Source organism: Falco peregrinus, chromosome 1, assembly GCF_023634155.1.
Source record: "Falco peregrinus isolate bFalPer1 chromosome 1, bFalPer1.pri, whole genome shotgun sequence".
Taxonomy (NCBI): domain Eukaryota; kingdom Metazoa; phylum Chordata; class Aves; order Falconiformes; family Falconidae; genus Falco; species Falco peregrinus.
In genome coordinates this window covers 66805120-66826992 of record NC_073721.1, presented here as the reverse complement: position 1 = coordinate 66826992, position 21873 = coordinate 66805120, and the positions used below count along the sequence as shown (strand labels likewise).

The following is a 21873-nucleotide window of genomic DNA, read 5'->3' as shown; positions in this document are numbered from 1 at the left end:
AAAGGAGAGGGTAGCAGACAGCATGTTACCTTTCAGGAAGTGATCCACCTCCTCTCTAACCTGATTGGCCAGCCTGTACTGCGCAAGCAGATTTAGATATAAGATTTTGTTTTCATTGGTCACTGGTACTTGTGCCCCTCCTGTCACCAGTTCAACTACCTGAAAACAGGAGAACACTTGACATGAGCAGCCTTCCAAAGACCTCAACTCCCAGCCAAAATAACCACAGGCAAGGAGCTACTGCCCAGAGTAAGCTCAGTTTTCTGGGGCACTGAGCCGAGTTCTCAGCCTCCACTGCTATAGGCAGAAGGGGTTAAACTGTCCCACCTTCAGGAACTGCCTCCCTCACCTTCTCCAGCTGTCCTGTTTTGCTATACTTCTCCTCAGCAAAGACCAGATCCATCTCACTCACATCATTGTTCAGTATGAAACAAACTTTGGATTTATAGAATTCTGGATCATCTGTTTCAAAATACTGTGTGAAAGAAAAAGAAGGCAGGGACATGGAGGGAATGAAAAAAAAATAAATATACACTGTTAAAAATATATACACTGTTAACCAGGACTCTGGATCTGCTTCTACTACACTAATGTTCGACCTCTCCCCAGACCAATACAGGCTTCAGACGAGGCTGGGAAGGTTTACCTTATAATGCATGCGTAGTCCTATGATCTGAGCCAGGAAGGATCGGGTGAAGCGAGCTCGAACCAGTTGTTTGTAAGCACCTCCCAGAGATGATTCATAAAGACACTTTCCTACTAGGCGGCCTGCAAATTCATACACTTTGAGTCGTAAATATGTGGGACGCCCTGGATTTGGATGCACCTGTGAAAAGGAGGCAAAATGAAATATCCAAATATCAGACAAGGCTAGCACAAATAGCAAGTATGGAACCAGTTCAAGTCACTACATCTCTCAGGCTGCCCCAAGGAGCTTTAGTGTACTATCCTCAAAGCCAAGCAAGAGAAATAAAATACCTGAGCCAGAAAAGGATTCTGAAACATTCAAACCCAACATAACCTCTGGACACTCTGACATCAACTCCTCTTGCCCAGTCCACCCTTCCCTGTTCATCTATCCAGTTCTTTGACACTTTAATGTGTTAAGATCATCAAGCAAAGCTTTGAGAAAGGCACTGGAAGTGGCTGTGCAGGCAAGCTAAAGAATGGGTAAGGCTGCACATCGCTTAATAGCAGCAGCATTATTTAACCATCAGCACATCAATGCACACATTTCTGTGCATTCAGCATGGGAACTGCAGACTCACCAAGGCCTGGTTGTTATCACTAAAGCGGGTAAAGAGTTGATTGGTGGTATCAAATAACGCCTTACAGATGAGCTCAAACCACTCTCTTCGTGGACCTCCCCAGTCCAGAGCTACAAGATAAAAAAAAAGCTTGGTCATTCATGGGTCATTAATTTAAGAGTTTCATGCATGCTGCTTAGTATTACCTGACACGAGAGCCCATGACAGTGAGCAGCTCCATAGCAAAAAAGCAGTAGACAGGGACTCCAGCACTCTAGGTTCTTCCCCCAAACCTAATCCTAATACTTTTTATTTGGTCCCCATGTAAAGTAGGGATAGAATTGCAGCAGCAGGATAATTGACTAACATCTGTGAGAAAGTGAAAGGGCTGGAAAGCCACGAAGGATAGACATACTACAAGAAACCAGAACTTCAGACTAAAACTAATTCATCAGCATCCCTTTCATTTCCTTCCCACATATATTCACAGGATAACTCACCTTCTTCATCCTGAAAAATTACTTCAAAGTTTTTGCTCCAGTCAGAAACAGAAAAATTCCGTGTTGCTTTAAAAGACTGAAAAAAAAAAAAGAAAAAAAGAAAATAGCAGCAGCCGTTACTGCTTGGCACCTCATAACCAATATGCAATCCTGCGCATGTGGATGGGCAATTTAAGCAACACAAAAACCCAAGAAACAGTCTAGTACCTAAAGTATAACAGTGAGAATTAGGAACTCCTAAGGTCTGATTCTTATTTGTCTAAGGTCACATAAGCCAATTCCTCATTTCCTATTATGAGACACATTATTCACACAAATACAGCTCATCTTAAAACCAGTGTGAGGTCTTAGCACAGCACAGATATAGCCCTCTCAGGGCTGCCGTACCATAGTTTAAGGTACGAAAGTGCCTGTGGGAAGAAGCAACTTCTGTAAAGCACTCTCAGCCCACGAGTTAGATTTAAAAAAGGAATGTTTCAGAGAGCATTAGAAAATAGCTTGAAGGTTTCACTGAGTTCATACTTTAAGCAAGTCACGATGCAAAAAAGTAACAAAATATTTGAAGTGTCTAGAACTTCCTGCATCCCAATTCTGGATTCCAGTTGAAGAAAATTTAACAAGCTATACAGCAGTCCTCAGTCATACAGGTAACTTTGTCTTAGCTTGTCTTCAAATAGGTTAGAGCATCACACTAGTCACGCCTCTGCACTAAACACACTGGTCACATTCATTGTGCCTGTCAACCTTGGACACTAAAGCTTACATCCATTATTACGGCACTAAATTTATTTTGTCTTACTAGGCTGTAACACCAATGCTCATGACCGCGCAGGAACTTCCAAAATAGTGGGGAAAAAACAGTCATGGAAATACTGTTTAGAAGTGAAGTCATTTTGTAGCAAGCTATTAAGAGAAACAATCTTGCAAACACTTCAAGCTTATACATGCAGAAAATATTCCAAAACACCAGGTTACTGAGTATAAATCAATGGAAATCTCAGCCACTCCTGCTTTCCCTTCTATGTTCTTTTCCATCTTTGCAACACTACTGTTGTGAGATGCGGGAACAGTAAGTCAGTGTACACCGTATTTAGAATGTCAGTTAACTGTATTATATGAATGACTCTTAAGTTCGATTTTAGAAACACATCAGCTCAGGTCAGCATCAGTGAAGCCTTAACTCAAGGACTCTACAGAATATTTTATCATCACACTGAACCACTACTAGAAGCCTGTTGATGCAGAGTTTCACGCATGCAGCTTTAGCAACACCTGATTTGACAGCTTATCTCACTGAATGGCTCTGTACCAGAAAAACTGTAAATAAAGACTCAGAAGCTCTAGGTTCTGCACCCAAATCTGGTCCAGTTAGACATCTCCCTCTAGGCCTCATTCCCAATGTAAAGCGGGGACAGAACAGCACCAGCAGAATTCCTGCTTTTACAGGCTTTGCATGCATTTACCCTAGACATCTCGCAGGGCTTGATTTCCTCTGTGATGAGCTCCTTAGAACCTTACCAAAGCTGAAGTTTCCTAATTACTCAAGAAATTGATCTGATCTTACTGGCTGTAGAGAAGTAATGCAGGACCCCACACAATAACAAACCTGAACACAGAGGAGCTACCTTGAAAATTTTTATGTGGGTTCCCCCCCACTCCCATCTCAAGCCATCTACTGGCATCTGTCTTGAAGCAGAAGGTCTAATGATTTTCAGCACGGTTGCCCTAGCACATGCCAGCTGGGATTTCTTTAGGCACCAAGCAGAAGGAAAAGCATGAAGAAAGCACCGGGTTTAAGTGAAGTGACCTATACACTCACCGACTCCAGCAGACAGTGACGGCTGACCTTCAGCGTGACCTTCGAATGAGGTCTTTTCATATGCACCTGACGTAGCTCTCGCTGAAAGAAGTTCACTTTGTCCTGGAAGGTCTCCGAGCCTCCTGAGAATAGCGGCAATTTGGGTCAGGCCTGAGATGTCAACACGGCAAAAATCTTGAAGGCATTCCTAAGACTAACTGCACAGATCAGCTTTACAGCCCAAGGATGAGTTTATTACAGCACGGTTTGGAGACAGAACTCCAAAGGCACTTTGCAGTTAGTCTTGCTCACATTCAGACACTCACAGGCGTTCTTTCAAAGAGCCTGACAGAAAACACGATATGAAAAGGAACAGCTGGCATGATGAAATACATTCACTGGAAGCACCAAGAGGAATAGAACATGATATTCCAGGAATCAGAGTTTTCATCAGAGGTCATTGAGTGCTGGAAATCCTCATTCCCCAGGGAAAGTACCAGACTGAAGTGCTAATTTCCTGACTACTGTACCCACCTCACCACCCCTTTACCTATGTTTTTATGCAGAGAGCGAATGAAAGTGGCTGCCAAGATGTTCCTCTCCTTGCAGCTGAGCTCCACAGGGGGTTGGATCCCATCATCCACCACCAGTGTCAGTAATTTGTGCACAGGATCAGGACCAAGGTATGAAAACTAGCAGCAAAAAGATGCAAGAAAGAGTAAACCCATCATGCACAAGACACAGTATGTTCAGCACAGAGCAACACCACCTGCAATCTAAGACTTTCTCTGCTCACCCATGCAGATGCAGCTAACAGGAACACTATTTCAAGCATTCAGACTCCAGTTAGGAGACTGCTTCAAACTTCACACCCTAGCCTAGGGGCTTCAGTGGACACAATCACAGCATTTTTATAGCAAGGTTATGAGGAAAAAAAAAACCAACCAAAAAATGCAAAAAGAATCAAGACTTTTGCCTAGCACTGGGACAAAAGCCAGGAAGAAGTGATACAATAGGCTCCTATTCATAAACATTAGCAGAATTTAGGCACTGAGAGGGGTTGTGTTGATTTTTTTATGCAACAAAATGTTGCTCTGTGGGTGGAAGCCCTACTCTCCAAAAGGAAAAACGCTGTTGTTCACAAGGACCACAAGCTAACGACACAGAGGTGCAGTGACAGCTACATGGAAAGAGGCTCACCTTTGTGCCAGGACATACTCTAAAGGTGAAAAGGCGCCATGGAATGATCTTCAGATAAAATTCTTTCACTGAGAATTGCTGAGTAACAACAAGGAAAAGAAAATGTTAAAGGTCACACATCTGTTAAGGGCTGTCCCTTAAACATGAGGCATAGCACAGATCCACAAGGCCAGACCTCCCTCCACGCCCAGGGACAGGTTTCTGCAACATTTGGTGACATCTTCTGGCATGATACATAAAAACCTTTTATGTTATACAGAACTGTAAATTACCTGTCAGTAAGACTTTACTGCCTGCATTTATGATGCATGTGGGATCCCAGCACAACACAGATTTTACAGCAGTAAGCTGCTGCTTTCAGTAGAACATCACCAGTCTAACAGGAAGGTAATGTTAAGTACACTTGAGAGGCTGAATTCAGGACAAGATTGTAACGTACTGACAAAAAGGTTTTGGAAAAAGTCACACTAACAAAACTATTGCTGTTACTAGTCCCTAATTTTCAGAACCATTTCAAACAACTTTTTAAAAGCACTTGCAATTGCTAAATCCAGGAGATGTAGAGAAATTTCTTCTCAATGTATTTCTGCCAGGACAAATAACTACCAATTTTGGAACTGTGGCCTTCTGGAGAGCAAGCTAAAATGAAATTTTAGCATCTTTAGACAAAACAAAAACCCATTTCCTGCACAAGCCTGTTCTAGCTGTGATGACTGGAAAAAATGACGAGCAGCATTTCTCCAGAAACAAAGCTAATATGAAAAGCAATCCCTTAAAGCAATAACAGCATACTAAGTTATCTGCTGTAGCGGACAGATGCTCTAGGTACATATACAGATATCCAGGGATACAATTATGCAAGCAGGCAGCAGATTTCTAAATCTCTAGCAACACCCTCCATCCTGTAACTGTTTCACAGTCCTCTCTCTCTCAGAACAGCAACTCCTACATTAGTCTTTGATTTTGATATTTACCACTGCATTTTTCAGAATGAATTCAGATTGATAAATTAACAAAATGAATTTAAATTTATTAGAAGATTTAGTGGAATTTTCCTTCTAGTTTCCCTAAATGCTCATAGGCAATAATAAGGGGAAACAGTCCATTAACATATTCTTACTATAAGAGTTTCTCAGTTTCTCTTGACTTGCTTGAATTCTGTTTCTTTTACTTATACATTTATCCTTTGTCCTCTGATTACTTTTTTTTCTTTTCCCTGAAACAGTCAAGAAACAGAACAAAGACAAAGTCTGAGAATCTCTAAGTTCCAGTCTACAGGTACCAGAAATTAAGAAAGTGAATTGCAGGTCTGACCTGACCAGAACAAAGGAAAGGTAAACGGAATATCTACTGAACAATCAGGAAGAAAACTCCTAGTGCACTTTAGATCAGGCTTAGAAAGATGCATGGAGTCCTAAAACTTCAAGGAGGATTTTAACATTATTCTCAGTCATGAGCTCTGTGTTTGCTCTCTAGCCTGAGGCAAACCTTTTTTAACCAAATCTGAGACGCCTAAATCTGGAGCTAAGATACAGGGCACAAGGAAGCTCTTCAGCTGCAGTGTACTTTAAACGTGCACTCAAGAGTGGTAACTTTGTGATATCTACCTTAGGTGACACATAGCAGTACACTTTTTTAGGTTTCTTCACTTTCTCAGGAGTTTGGCTGTCAGAGGGAGAATCTTCATCTTCATCCTCAGTTGCAGTAGAAGGACGGCGCTGGGAGGAGCTCAGATGCACTGGTGGAAGTTGCCACTGAGTGTTGGTATAACTAGGAGCATCATAAAGGTAGGCTTCAAAGTAAATACTGACACCTGAGGTGGACACATTGCGTTCTACAATGTTCTTTTCATTCTCTGTGGGAAACAGATATAAAAGAGTTGTGTAAATCTTAATGGAGACCAGAATCAAAAAGTAAAGTGTCCACAGACCACCACCAGATTAGTTACTATGATTTTAAAGAAAAAGCTACACATCCAAAGGAAAACCTCGTCAAATAAACTCTGATAAAGAGAACCCAGGAGTGAGATGAAAAGATTTCCAAACAGCAGTTTGTGTCCTGGCTTCAGACAGTGACTGGTTGAATAAAAAAAGGAAAAAGGCATACAGAACCTCTCTCTCAGAGCATCAGCCTGAAGGGATAGCCACTTGACAGCCACATTGCGAACTGGCTCACTCCTGAAGAAACCAGGAATTGTGAAATAGTGAAAAAGCACATAAGTTACACCATATAGCTTAACATACAACACCTGACTGGCTCACTTCCAGCATGGCTCAGATGCCAAGTATTAGCAAGCAATAAAAATTGCCTCATTTCAGAGGTAAACCACCTGAGATAGGGGAAAAAACACGTTATTTTATCCGCTGATGGAACAAGTGTATCAGCCTTCAGAGATGTCCCTTGCCAGCAGCAAATTCATTTACCTTAGCATTTTTAAATGAACAGGCATTCCTTGAGCAATAAAGCATGGCTAGCCTGTAGGGAAGCCACATTTGCTCTGCTACATAAATGTGCAAAGCACCTTGTAAGAGGACACCTGGACAAAGAATACTGAGTAGCTCTTGACTCACCACTTAGAACAATGATATCAAAATCACCATTGCTTATGGGCTGGTTCTGGTAGGAGATGCAGGCATGGAAACATCCCCTACGGTGCAAGGTGAGTCGGAAGAACACTTCACAAGTCTGCCTATCGGACACCACAGACTTCTCAAACACAACGTCAGAGCTCTCTTCTTCTTGAGGACCCAGCTAAACAGAAAACAAATTAATAATAGGGGGCTCTCTAGCTCACCTGAAGTCAAGCGGCAAGGGATGAGGTTGCGCTCACCTCATGGATGGAGAGGCTGTAATTGTGCTCATCTATCAGGGACACAGAATTGCTGGTGGGATTGTCATACTCATCTCTGGGAGCTATCTGCAGAGTGTGCTGCTGCCCACAGGTCAGCACCAGAGTGGAGAAATGGCAGACAATTTTGGTTTTGGAGGGAACCACCATCCCTGAAGCAGACAACAGTTTAGAGTCAAACAAATTGCAAGGTGAAGCTACAAAGAACAAAGGAAAAGCAACTAGGGGCACAATACCCTTGAAAATGGATCAAATCTAAACACATTCCATGCCCCTAAATTCAAAAGACAAAGTATCTGAGCACTGAAATACATGGTGTGGTGCACAGGGCTTGCCTTGGATCAGAAACTTAATACTGATAAAGCAAACCCGGTTAGTAGCCCTCTAAGAAATACTTTTTTCCATCATCCCAACCTTCAGCTCAAGAACTTGATCCCACTGCACGTATAAAACACAAGTCGGCTGACATCCAAGGAAACCTGCAAATTCAGCTTACCAAACAAACTTTAGCCTGGAGGGCATCTGAGTTAAACCTGAGCTGCTTCTTTCTGAAGGGGTATCTCACCAAACTTTGTGTCTATTCACAATGCAATGATATTAGAGCTACTTTCAATGAACATGCACAAAAAATATAAAAGATGCTGATTGGGGTCAATAAACAAAAGTAGAAGGGAACAAATTCAAAATGGATAAAAAGGAAGTGTTTTTAAAGAAGTGTATAACCAAAGGTATCAACTGCTTCAGAAGCTTAAAGAAATAAAGTAAGGTATTCAAAAGAGGAAGAGTCAAATCATGACAGCATTTCTAATTCAGATACAAATGAACTCAACACTCACAAAAGGCATTCTCTGACTACTAGATGGATCACGAAGAACTTGCTACAGAACAGAGAACGTGACACAAGTGATTAGGGTATTTAAGCAGCACTAATGACTTGTTCTGTAAGACAATTTCTATTTCACCACGTACTGGCAGCCACAAGCACGTTTTAATCATGGGTCTACTGCTGGGATCTACACAAGGCAAGAGGAAAATGGTGTAGGGCAACTCTTTCCCTGTAACTTACCTATTTTAGCTGGAAACACATTTACCTAACTGCCTCCAATACCTCGAAATCTACTTTGAATCATCAGAGGGCCACTTAGACCTTACCTGGCTGGAACACCTTGTAGTAAGGGCTGTAGGCCACATTCAAGCCACCAAGTTTTACAGTGATCTCGTATCTCCCAGCCCTGCGCACAGTGAAGGCCACTTTCACCACATTAGAGTTAGGCTCCTGAAGAACTTCCTGGGTTACAGGAATATCAATTGCTAGCTCCACATGGCAGATGTGAACTCGCAGCCCCACAGTTCGGTGAGCAGGGAAGGGCTGCCCATTTTTATAGAATAACTGCATGGGAAATAGAGAAGTCCAGGTAAGCAAAAATGTGCAGCGCACAGAGTAAAAGAAAGCAAATTGCCTTGGGGCAACAAGGGCAAGAATCCCAGCTCGGTAAAGGAAAAAAACCTAACAGCCAGCTCTGTCACACAGGCTGTGTTTTCCAAAGCGAACAGGGCACAAGTGGGCATTTAACAGCCTCATGCTCTTTTGTGCTGGGGTTCAAATGAGTGCCTTGAAATGAACATCTCTAGGCACTTCTTCTCTGCACTGTTAGTGCAATATGAGAGCAGAAACCAAGAGGAGCCACTACCGAAAAGTAAAAAGGAAAGCTACATGCTTTCAGAGAAACAAGCAGGTCTTGCCCATTTGTACAGCTAAGCTGTGGAAAAGCTGTCACCAATTTGTTACAGAAAACACCACGGAGAAGATGCCGACATAAGAAGCTGACCCAGTGTGTACTGATAAGAAGCATCAGCATGAAAATGCGTTAGATAAAAATCACAGGCAGCTCAATCACAATCTGCCAGACAATTTCAGAAGGTATCACACCTCAACAAGTACTTCTTCCCAAGGGAAGAATTACACCTTGAAACCCCGTGTGCATGGCTCTTCAAGAGCCAGCAGCTTGTGGGCCAGATCCTGCCTGCCACCTGCAATCAGCCTGCAGTCAGCAAAAGGTTACTATTATTCCCTGTTTCTAAACAAGGGAGGGTGGGTGGCCTGAAGTAGTATGTATCCTCACTGTCAGTGAGAGAAATCAGTGCACCTAACAGCTACTGTTGATGAATAAAGGGCTAAGCAAATGGGAGACAAGCATGAAGCAGAAGGACTCACTTCTGGAGCTGCCATGAGTGAGAGTCAGTAAGGTGAAGGGACTATATTTAAACAGCAGGAACAGAACAAGACCCTTTCCCTTTAGCTCTTTTACATTGCCTGCTTTGGACTTAGAACTCCTCACTCATCCTCAAGCAGAAGGGTTTTCTTTATCTTCCCAAGAGGGATAGGTATGGCAACTTAGATGAACCTTTCTTCTTATTTTGATACCCTTCTGGATAGGGAAGGTGAGGCAGAAAGGTGGGCACATGAGCCCAACAAAACCTGTTCAAACTTCTTCCATGTAATGCCGAACTCCCAGTGTTCAGGCCCCTCTCCCATCTTACTTGTACACTTGTCCCATTCCCCTAGACTTGGCGTTTTGGGATTGGAGGGAAACAAGACTCCTTGGCAGGCTTTTCCAGGTCAGGCAGAATAACAATAAATTTTGGAGGAATGGGGAGCGGCCATAAAGCACTAAAGCTCTTGGGTTGGTAAAATGCCCACTCCCACGCTCCTGACTTCAGCTGCACAACCAAAAGAAAGATAGCACCAAGTCTATTAAAGACAGGCTCAGCCACTCACTTCCCAGTAAAGGAAGCATTAGACAGGACAAGCTTGGTCTCCTCCGGCTCTTCAGAGGATTCTAATCAGAGGGAGATAATACTTTAAGGAGGGCAAACCTCAGATATGTGCTTACAGAGTTCTGCAACACAGTTACGGGGGCAGAAGACAAACAGATAGCTTTCCTACTCCTTGCTTGGAGCTTGGGCCCAACGAAACACATCTGTAAATCCCACCCCTCAGACCTCTGCTTCTGCCCCCAAAGCTGTATGGAAACAGAAATATTCCCTTACATGCACTCGGAAGGCCATGCTATGGCCCACCTCATAGGGGTCCTTCCAATCCCAGGAGATTTTGCAGGACCGGGGATCCAGGTAGTTGCCTCGCACGTAGTCATAAATAGTTCGCTCCCCTCGGCGTTCCCGGTCCTCATGCTGAAGGAAGCTGACTATACGTGCGGCAAATTCAAAGAGGAACTTAATGGTGAAGAAAGCTACCACAGATACCGTGATCCCACCTGCAGCAAGGAGAGAACAGAGGGAGGTTGCAGCAGCATGGCTGAGTCAGGCACCAAAATCCCCTCCGCATAAGCCCAAGATGCCTTTTATTAATGACATTCTACTCTACTGCAAATTAGGTGTTTAAGGCAGAAGCTATTGTGTGAACATTTATCATTTGTGTTATGCTACAAGTAAGGTTAGAGCGTAGCAAGTCCCTTGAAACCCTGCAAATGACTGCAAACAGAGGAAATAGGTAAAGGTGGTACAGAGCCTCAGGTATGGCTAGCAGACATCCCAACAGAAGCATGGAATTTCCTTTGAGTTGCAAATCAGAACTACAGAGGTTCCTTTAAGGGAAACAGTCATATAAGCACACAACCCCTGCACATCACATTAAGGCTGAATTAAGAAGCACCATGGAGGCAACAACCCTGCACTAGTTCTCAAAAGAAAAAGTAAGGGGATGGCTTGGGAATGAGGTCAATGGAAGGATTTTAGGAACAAGAAGAATGATGGAGAGGCAAGTCTGCCAGGTGGAGGGCACAGTGTGGGGTGACAGTAACTTCATGTTTGTTAGGTAGACTCTGCACTATCATGAAAGCAGAGGCTTTCAAGAAACCCTTCTAAAGCCTATGGAGAGGTCAACAAATACAATGGCAGCCTTTCCTTCACTTACCAATAATGTAAAACATCAGGTCCCTTCGGTGAGACACACAGCCGAGGATCACAGCTGCATCTAGAACACAAAATAGGCCAAGTCCAGTCCAATGACTCTTCCTCACACACATTGGCCTAAATTTAATCTAGGATTCCTCAGGCAAGTACCTATTGATCATCTGTCTTCCTCTCCAAAGACATCCCTAAAGCATTATTGCGTAAGACTGTGAAATCGACAAATAGCACAGCATGCTACAAGGAATGGGTCTCCCTCCATCACAGATTCAGAGATCTATAGGGACAACATATTACCCTCAGAAAACAGTGAAAGCAGGCTCTGGGTACAGCAAGAAGGAACTGCTTTTTGCAGGATCACCAACTTCAACAGCAGCAGCTAAAAGCCATTCATCTAAACACACCCACTTGCTTCTACAAGTTGCAACGTTGACTTCCAGTCTGCACATCACAGAGCCACCACCGAAATGGAAAGAACTTGGCCCTCAACCAGCAACCTTAGAAGAAAAAGCTATAGAATAAAAGGGTTGCGGACATCCCCATTTGTTCAGAACAAATAAAATCCTTCTACGGTGGAGCAGAATCCAGTTTTTGCCCTGTAACTCTACGACAGAAAGTACGAATGCAACTGCACAACAGTCCACTTGTATTTTCCTACTCACTTCCACAAAGTGGAACTCACTCAAAGTGCTGAAACTCTTGCTGATCAACACATAAACTAAAACCTTGGGGTTTTACGCTACTAAGATTACCGCAGTTTTTAGAGACACCAACCTAGAATCAAGTTTTCACTGAGGGGACTGCTAAACAAACATGGAGTGAAAAGACCGCACCCAGAACAACAACATGCTGTTTGGTTGATAAGACACAGCTGACAGATGGAACAAGAGCAGCAGCAAGGAACATGTGTGGCAATTAGACAAACAATTTCACATACATTAATGCATACAATGTAGCTCGCCATGTCACCATTCAGTTAGTGAGAAGGTACATTGTGCATTCAAGCTGCTTTTTCTTTTTTCTTTTTTTTTAACCAAACACAAAAGGGGAGTTATTCATCAGTCATCTCAACAGCAGCAGCAATGGACATCAGCATGCAGAAAGCTTAAATGAGGTATTTCCCCCCCAACAATAGCCATGACTTTCCAGCCCAGCAAATCCCCTTTGCTGGCCTCCACAGATATTCCATCGCTCCAACCAAAGAGGATCCACATACCTTTACACAAGTGCCCATGTTCTAAAAGCCAAAAGGGGGGTACCCATTCTTCAGCATCCTTCCTCTTTGTGCCCAACACTGGGGCAAATGTCAGCAAGAAGAGGCCATAGAGAAGATGATGAAATTCCTGGAACTTGCATCACAGAATCACTGCTGAAAGGTGAGGACCTGAGCACAGCAATTCCTTCCTCTTTGTGAAAAAGGATTGTCCTGCAGTGCTGCTCCCTGTAGCTTGTTTGCTAGGTTCCCTGGAAATGGAAAAGGAGAGAGAAAAGTTAGATCTCTCCATTGTTGTGAAGAAGTCTAGCAAGTAGAAACATGTGAGGGCTGCAAGATGCAAGAGTATCACCAGACATCGTATCCATAGGAGAGGTGCTATACAGGTATCGCTGTCGATGAGGTCCTAGGCTTCACCGTATCCTCAAACCCTGCCCTGTCACAATCTCATTTCATTATATGACCCCCTGAAACCAGCAGATTCAAGATGGAACAAAGTATGTCCTCCTCCATAGGTTTCATCAGGCTCATGGGTTTCATGGAACAGCTAAGAACCTGTGCTGTTCATGAGGAGTGCTAAGGATCGGTACCACTTCAAGACTTCAGATCCCACAAAATGCCATGTACTATTCTCAGACTGATTTTTCCCAGATTTAGAGGTCTATTTACAGTAAAGCTTAAAAAAAGAGAAGTCTTTGAAAATTCTTGGACCCCAAATCAAACCAGGTAATTTTTTTTTTGCTGTTGTTTTAGGTATTCAGGAAACCAGTATCCTCATAAGGCACTTTGCTATCCACTAAATTACAGTTTACTGCCAGGAGTGAGATAAAAGAATAAAAATCTAATAGTAGCATACAAAACCCAGGACACATGCCAGAAGAAAAGCCATAGAGCCTACACAGTTGGTATGCAGAACACAGATTATATAAAGGAGTGAGAATGAAATGAGCAGACCCAGGCTCATCACAGCAGCTGTCTGTAAAGACAGTCACCTCTTCTGGGGATGTGATGTGCTCCTCCTGCCTGCCATACCACCACCTCAGCTGCCACTTCCTCCCTTCTCCCCCCTCATCTACCTTCCTCTTCAGATGTCTCTTATGTCCCTCCATCCCAATAATCATACAGATCTGGCTGCCTTCGTACACTTCCACTAAGCTTTCTAACACAGATGAAAACCGACAGCTAAGCCTGTGTGGAGCTCTTTGATTGCACTGCAGAAGCAGCCAGACTCTCACAGTCTTTTCATCCCCCACATCTCAAGGAAAATCCCACCCACCCAACTATTTTCTTCTTTCCTCTGCTTGAGCAAACAGTGTTGCAGTCCCCAGGGCATAAATTCTCATTCTCCTCCTAGACAAAGTTTCAGGTTTCTAAACTCTTATCTCTGAGTATTAAGGATCACAGAGCCAGCACTTTCCTTGCTATTTTAGCTCTTTCACAATACATACCCAAGATGTGCTACAAATGCCTGGTTGAAATTCTACTCCAGCTTGGCCTGGCTGCGGAAGGTGTGTGGCTCCTTCCCACACAGCTGAGGAATTTCACAGAAACTTATCAATATTTGGGAATCTATGAGATCTCCCTCCAGCACCTTACAGAACCAGTCTCTTCATGTCACCAAAAAAACGTGACACAAAACCGGCCCTGTGGGTTCAACTACCCAAGCTATTTCTGCCTCTAGTTGGCAACTCTTTCCCTTCTGTAAAGCATACCACAAGTTACATAGCCTCTCTCTCTCAAGCAATAAAAAGAGAAAGACCCATAATTTCAGTTACAAGCGTTTTAAAGTCAATTGAAGCCTGAGTCTTGATCAGGGTTGCAGAATTTCAGAGCTCGCTGGACACAGGGAATTAGAACTGAATCCCTCAACCAGCACAGCAACTTCTCATTTTATTATCTCTGCATGAAGTGGTAAACAAGACATCAAATCAGGCAGCCACCAGAGATGAAGTGCCTGTCATACAATCAACCTCCTTCTAACATACACGCTGCCAGCAGCTTTAAGGATGCTCTTGCAGCTGGGATACATCGGGGTAAAGAACCTCTTGGCAAGTAGCTGGTATCCAAGAGATGTTGCCACTCATGTATCAGAATGCAGATCTAAATTAAAATAATATCCGCGTTAAGAATTGTCAGCTTACACTCTGGGAAAATAGTTCTGAAAATCAGCAATATCAGGTGCCAACATAGCTAAGCTGGAAAAAAAAATGCTGAATTGTCCGACAAGCCTTAGTGATCTTGATCCAAGGACAGAGCAAGCAATGGTCTCCTGCCACCTGCAGGGAACATGGGGATTTGGAAAGCTTCACCTTGACTCAAGGAGAAGTACTGGCATAATCAGGATAGACAGCATGGAATCATAAAGTAAACTATATTAGTGCCATTGCTTCTCTCAAGTCAGCAAGGAAAAGAAATCCAGTAATGGGCAATATGTCTTGTTTCTACTACAGCTCTGCAAAGCCAGAGGAACACAATGCAAAGCTCCAGAAGGAAGCACAAGCGTAGCTGCACATACAAAAATAACTATATAACGCATTCACACATGGCTACAGCTACAAAGGCAGTCATGAGCACGCTGTACAGAACTGATTTACTGAGCTCATTGGAAATCTATTGTGCCTACTGGGTTTTTTGGTGCTTTGATAAATTTAGCTTCCTTTCTTCTCTCCCTTGACAAGCTCCAAAATTAAGAAGAAAGATGGCTTTAAAACCTTTCTGCAGGTTGATACTACCTCATACAATCAAGATGAGAGAACATTTCATCTCCGTGCAGAATGTCCTCTCGATCCATGTGCACAGATGTCCACCACCAACAGCACATGCATCTTATGCCACGCACAACACAATTCTCTTCTGAATGAAAAGGCACAGTATTTTCTCACACGAAGTAAAGCTTGCACAAACCAATGGACAGGAATGCCCATGGAACCCAACTTTAAAATACAACTACAGAAGTCTGAAGAGTCAGCGCAAAAGGCACTGAGCAGGCTCCAGTATCAGCTGTCAAGGACAAAAGCCACATCAACAGCCAATGTCCACACAGAACAGTCACTCACTCATCAGGGCTGGAATTTGTCATATGCATTTACACACAAGCCGAATAAAATAGTGGCAAGAGGAAAAAAAATATAGGAGACTTGCCAACTGCCTAAGTCTAGTGAGTTTTCATCCCAACTGAACCACCACCAGCGCTGTCAGCTCCTCCCATCCTCCTCAAACACAGCCAGCCAGCCAGATGGCAGCTTTCAGGCCAGTCTCATCTTGACACCAGATCTGCTCTCCAAACCACAACATTCAGCCACTTGCCACCCTACATGCCCACGAGGAAAGCATATCACTCCCCTCATCCTTGATTATTTCCTTCACCCACACCTTTTACATAACTTAGGCAGCATCAGGGGAGCTCCACCAACTACATTTCATCAACCACCAATTAAGCCTGGTACAATCCCCTGGGTGGACAGCTCAGCCATAGTTTCCCTAATGAATCCGGTCCTTCCTTAAGTCTAATTTTCTTCCTCATTGTCAGAGCCTCAGTTCACAGTTCTACTGAAGCCAGCACTTCAGGAAAAAACTCTCGCATATTAAGTACCTCGTTGGCCGCACGGCTGATTTTTCTGACCAGCACACCAGATAAAACCGGTTGCATTTGGAAGATACCAACAGCTACCAGTTCCCACTAATCCCAGAATCTTGCATAAGAAAGATGGTAACAGGGAGGCCTCTCTCACCCTTTCCTGCACAGGGCACTAGAAACCAAGTGCCCAGGACTAGTTTGAGAACTTGGAGAACATCTTACGTGTGCAGGAAAGGTATTTTGAGCCAGCCTACACTATTACAGCTGCAGCATGCACAGCTGAAGTGACGCTCATTGGCTAGGATGATCTCGGGTCACAACTGTTGATAAGATCTATAGATAACGGCAACTCGCTGCTCTTCATGAAGTTCCCGATCCAGGGCGCAGCAAAGCCAGCATTACGTTAAATCTTCAGAACTCGCCAGCCCAGCTTAAAGCGGGCTGAAGACCTCCATGGCCCGCCAGCCCCGCAGAGCGGCACAGCCGGCGGGAAGGCGGCCGGCCGGTGCGCTGGGACTCCCGTCCAGCCCGCACTGGCTGCGGCCCGGCCCGGCCACCAAACCCCGCGGCCTTTCCGCCGGCCCCGCTAGACCGACGGCCCCGCGCAGGCGGCGCAGCCCAACGGAAAGCGAAAGCTGGAGGCCGCGGCGGGGCAGGCACAGTCAGCCCCTCCCGCTCACCCCGAGCCGCCCGGCCCCGCCGCGGCCCTCCCGGGGCGCCCACCCGCCCAGCAGCCCCAGAGCCGGCAGCGAGGCCGCCCGCGCATCCCCCGCTGCCACCCGCGGCCGGGCCGGCACCCCGGGGGCGAGGCGGGGAGGCCAGGACACGCCTGCCCCGCCTCGCCCCACTCTCCCCGCCGGAGCCCGCCCTCCCGTTTCCCCGAGGCGCGGGAGGGGAGCCATTACCGAAGGCCCCGGCCGCGGCGCCGGACCCGCTCCTGTGCGCGACCGGCACAGGCTGCCGCTGCCCCGTGCTGGCGGCCGGAAGTGACGCCACTGCCGGGCCTTCCCGGCGGGGCGGGGCCCGGGAACGCGCCGTGACGTCACCGGAGGTGGCGGCGGCAGCGGCGGCAGCATGGTGAGCGGAGCGCGGCTCAGGGGCGCCGGGCGGGGGGCGCTGGGGTCTCTGCCCGATCCGTCACGGCTGCGTGCCTGTCTCGTTGCAGGGGAAGCAGAAGAAGGTGCGGAAGTACGCGGCCATGAAGCGCATGATCAGCCTTCGGGACCAACGCATGTGAGTGTGGCTGCGGCGGGGCCCGCTCCCGGGCGGGGCGGCCATCCCGGGCCAGGCCTCTCGCCGTGGCCGCCCTTCCCTGTCGCGCTCCCCCAGGAGTGCCTCTGTTTCTTTGCAGTAACGAGAAGGACCGGGCGAAAGGCCCGGTGAAGAAGAAGGAGGACCCGAGTGCCATCAAGGAGCGGGAGGTGTAAGTGCTGCGGTGTTCGGGGGGGCCGGCCACGGTGCCCCAAACCGAGGGGATTGAGACTGGGAGGTGGTGAGAGGCCCGATGGGTCACCGTGCCACGCTGCCGTGTGTTATTTCTGCTCGTTACCCTTCCTTTATTCTGTGCAAGTTCTAGGATTGGATGTTTTAATTGCAACTAACTGATTTGAATTCTTTGCTTTCCTGGCAGCCCCCAGCATCCCTCTTGCTTGTTCTTCCAGTATAATACCCAGTTGGGACCCCCTTACCACATCCTCGTTGACACTAACTTCATCAACTTCTCCATCAAGGCCAAGCTGGACCTAGTGCAGTCGATGATGGACTGTCTCTATGCCAAGTGTGAGTGTCTGCAGCGCTCGCAGCTTCTTCTGGACCATGTAGCACCATGGCGTGCACGTGATGTGCTTTATCGGCCTCACGCCACTAGCTGAGGATAATGGAAAACTTGAAAAAAGGGATACATGCCATAATCATCGAGCTCACTGTTCATGGCAGTGGTAACCCTGGAACTGTTTGTGATTTCAGTCAGACAGTGGTCTTAAATGCTAATCTCAACAAAGGTAAAGCATTAGTAACTTAAAAATCTAAAATTGCCATGGCATGGGCAAACTCAGTGGCTCTACATTTCATCACTTTGCAGTGTTATTTGTTCTCATAGGTTTAAAACTGTAAGTGATATGTTATAGAATTCCATGGTAGATAGTTCCTGGGCATGTGGGTAATATGCAGGGGTCTGTGAAGAAATACTGCTTGCTTTTAATACAGGCTTTTTTTACGTGTAGGTATTCCATGTATCACAGATTGTGTAATGGGTGAAATTGAGAAGTTAGGGCAGAAGTACCGTGTGGCGTTAAGGTAGGTGCAGGGTGTTCTTTTCCATTTGTGGAACTTAATATTTTAATATAAACAAATGAAAAGCACTTTTCCATGATGGTGCTCTGGCAGTAGAGGGTGTTGCAGAGTCCCAAACTAGGTTTTCTTTCTCTGGCTGTACGAGATCAGTACAATGGCGTGAGTTTTAGATTTTTTAAAAAAAACCTGAATGCTAAGTGTGAGTGCACAATGTTGATCTGTAAATATTTTTTACTCCTATGACTTTCAAAATAACTTTCTCCTGTTTCTCAAAATATATATTTTTTTTTTTATTTACAGAAATTTCTAAAAATTAAGAAGTGACCCAAGTTTTATGGAACCCTTCACTCATGCCTCATGTTATTCTTATAGGAGTAGGTAGCATGTACTAATAATCTAGAGCCAGGTTATTGCGTGATCTGTACAAAACTAGTCCAATGTAGTTCATGCTGTCCCGGTGTACCAGTCAAGTATTGTTCTTTACTTTTTATTTTGGCCCGTTGTGTTGTAAAGTATCTGAGTGCATCCCTTAAACAGCTTTGATGTTCTCTTTCAGAGAGCGAGTGAAGTGTTCCTATATGCATGATATGAACGGTCAGATACCAGAAGTTCTAGTTCTTCTCACAGATAACTTGTTTCAAATGACTTCATTAGGCAGGAGCCTAACATTGTAGGGATCTTGAATCCAACTAACAAGTAACCTATAAGAATTAGCTGAACAAATTGCGTTCTTTTTTTGCTCCTTATCTCAATTGACCTGTTGTGTACCTTTCACTCCATCCCTTCAGCCTTTGTTTTGAGAGTAACGTGCTGTATATCACAGAAAGGGGCATTCCTGTTCCTCCATACTGTGTTATGGTACACTCCAGCCTAATTGCTGTGATGCTGCCTTATGTGTCCCCACAGAATTGCCAAGGACCCTCGGTTTGAACGCTTGCCATGTATGCACAAAGGGACCTACGCAGATGACTGCTTGGTACAGAGGGTCACTCAGGTATTTCTGTTTCTGAAATTTTCTTTACTGTGCTAACATACTAAAAATTCCTGAACCTTCCTAGTTACTGATGACTTAAATTTCTCACAGACTAACTGTAAAATCTCACTACAGGACAGTTTCAGTCCCTAGCACAACTTTATTTGAAGCAAGGTATAGTCTTCCCTGAGCATTCTTGTATAGGACAGCACCAAGAAGCACTTGGGGTGGGAGAGCTGTTGGCTGGGAAGGCTGGACAGACTTTGGATGTTTCTACGAGTGTGTTTGGATGAGCAGAAGGACATTACTAGTCTGCTATGGAATTCTGTACAAGTCCTAGTTACACCTTGCGAAGGGCTCGTAGCTCTTGTGTTAAATGAGCCCACCCCAATAGAAGTTTTTGCTCAGCTCTGCCTCCTTTCTGTGAGTTCACTGGTGTTGAATCTTGATGGGCTTCTTTCTCTGCAGCACAAATGTTACATTGTGGCCACAGTGGATAAAGAGCTCAAGCGGAGAATACGAAAAATCCCAGGAGTGCCTATAATGTACATTTCCAGGCACAGGTAAGGGGCCTCTGACAGGGAGGAACACCACCTGGTACGATCTTGGTCTGACAGGGTGAGGCCAGTGTTTCCATAGATCAGTTCTGCTTACCAGCAGCAGGACTACCAGGCAGACGCATTCTACAAATCGTGAGGAAAAGAACCTTTCTTCTTCCACATTCTATTTGGTAGCTTTGTGTACCCTCAGCTATGTGATTTAATTTGTTTCTTAGCAAAAAACTAAACCAACTCAGAAGGATACTAGTGCAGCAATTTCAATGCAACAGATTTTTCCAGTACCTTCAAGTACTGGCTTACTTTATTATTTTTTTTTTATATGCAGTAGGACCAGTGATCTACTGTAAAAACATTTGTTTAAATTCATCTGTTCCTTCCAAAGCACTCGTAAAGCCTAGACTAAGAAGTCTTTACTCACCTTTGTCATATACAGTGTTGTAATTTTTCCTCTGCATAATGTACAGCCCAGCAGATCTATCTTGCATCAAGCCTATGCCAAATTGTTTCACAGTATGGTAGATCTGTTTGGTAGCATGGTAAGGAGATAAGTCAGGGTGTGGAGAGAAAAGGGCCAGTGTCTTCAGATTGGATGGGAGAGATACTGGAAAGGAGGCACTATGCTAGCAGTGGAGACAATGAGTCTAGTAATGCAGACAAAGCAGTGTATCAGAAATGTATAAATATACATAAATATGTAAAGTCTTAACTGATCTATAACGTGGCTCAGAAGATTTTTCTCTCAAAATGTCTTTGCCTCTTAACTCACTCTGGCTACAAATCATAAGTTGAATGGCCAAAGTTTTATTTGCCATGGTGGCTGGCTCTTGAATCCTAAGTCAGATCTTACCACCAATTTTTTTCCTTCTCTGGAGACAATGAGTTTTTGAGATGCCCAATTTCTGAGTTTGAGGTGAAGGATAACAGCAGTCTTATGAAAGTTTTTCACTTTTGGAAGTAATATTTTCTTGCTGGGTATCTGAACTGCAGATAGAAATGCGGCAAAGCTTGTTGCTGTTCAGTCTCCTGTAAGCCTGTTGCTGCATGGGGAGAGTAGAAATGTGGAGCAGGTTGTCTTCATAGGTTTTCCCTCCTTCTTTCTCAGATACAACATTGAGAGAATGCCAGATGATTATGGAGCACCTCGACTCTAATCTGTTCAGCCAAGCCATCAATGCCAGGACTCAGAGCCAGGATAAGGGTCTCTCTCGTTCCAGCCCTCCTGCTTCCTTTTTTTGCTGGGACTCTGCACATAGGACTGTGGGTGACATTGGACTGACATCATAGCCTTGATCTTCCAAGAAAAAGCTACTTGGAAGAGTCTGGTTTTATTCATCCTTGCTCTGACTTGGCCTGACTACCTACAGCTGGGAGAAGCACATGAGAAATAGAGGACAGCAGTGTCTGGAACATACTTAACTCTCTCTTCATTGGGATCATTGGAAAAAAATGATTTCAGCATTCTAAATTAAATATTGGTGATGCAACTCTGGCTGAGAATGAAACCACAGATACTTCAGAAGTTTTTTTATTGCTGCACCTGTAGATGGACTAATACTCCTCTGGGAAGCTCCCTCACACCTGTGCCATGAGCAAATCAGAATCTGCATTCTGGAGAAAAGGCATCAGATCTGCACCAGTTGGTGTGCCTTCTCTGGGCCAGCGGTCTGGAAGATTTTAATTCAGAATTGATAAGCTCTTACTCAACTGTACAATGAATGAAGTTCAGTTAAGTGTC

The 21873-nt window shown here is 44.7% G+C and overlaps 2 protein-coding genes across 5 annotated transcripts in view; one reads left to right on the top strand and one right to left on the bottom strand.

Moving 5' to 3' along the window:
• AREL1 (apoptosis resistant E3 ubiquitin protein ligase 1) overlaps window positions 1-17329 on the bottom strand; it is a 24573-nt gene extending 7244 nt beyond the window's left edge. For 2 of the 4 annotated variants that reach the window (XR_008747166.1, XM_055803547.1), the window contains exons 1-16: window positions 17219-17329; window positions 12740-12987; window positions 11528-11587; window positions 10645-10868; window positions 8746-8983; window positions 7576-7745; window positions 7316-7496; window positions 6353-6600; window positions 4746-4823; window positions 4096-4237; window positions 3567-3688; window positions 1748-1823; window positions 1269-1378; window positions 647-826; window positions 350-475; window positions 30-159 (exon numbers count right to left, since the gene is read on the bottom strand). Coding sequence is in view for 3 of the 4 variants with exons in the window: in XM_055803547.1 (XP_055659522.1) it covers window positions 30-159; window positions 350-475; window positions 647-826; window positions 1269-1378; window positions 1748-1823; window positions 3567-3688; window positions 4096-4237; window positions 4746-4823; window positions 6353-6600; window positions 7316-7496; window positions 7576-7745; window positions 8746-8983; window positions 10645-10868; window positions 11528-11543 (2041 nt within the window). In the remaining variant the exon portion in view is untranslated. Of the gene's footprint in view, window positions 1-29; window positions 160-349; window positions 476-646; window positions 827-1268; window positions 1379-1747; window positions 1824-3566; window positions 3689-4095; window positions 4238-4745; window positions 4824-6352; window positions 6601-7315; window positions 7497-7575; window positions 7746-8745; window positions 8984-10644; window positions 10869-11527; window positions 11588-12739; window positions 12988-17218 lie in introns of those variants that run through there. The other 2 variants (XM_055803648.1, XM_027795960.2) reach the window with 2 other exon arrangements.
• Window positions 17294-21873, top strand: FCF1 (FCF1 rRNA-processing protein). The gene is made up of 8 exons (XM_055803781.1): window positions 17294-17390; window positions 17479-17546; window positions 17665-17736; window positions 17944-18092; window positions 18536-18608; window positions 19512-19599; window positions 20047-20141; window positions 21241-21873. Exons 1-8 carry the CDS (start codon window positions 17388-17390, stop codon window positions 21287-21289), a joined length of 597 nt encoding a protein of 198 aa, XP_055659756.1. The 5' UTR covers window positions 17294-17387; the 3' UTR covers window positions 21290-21873.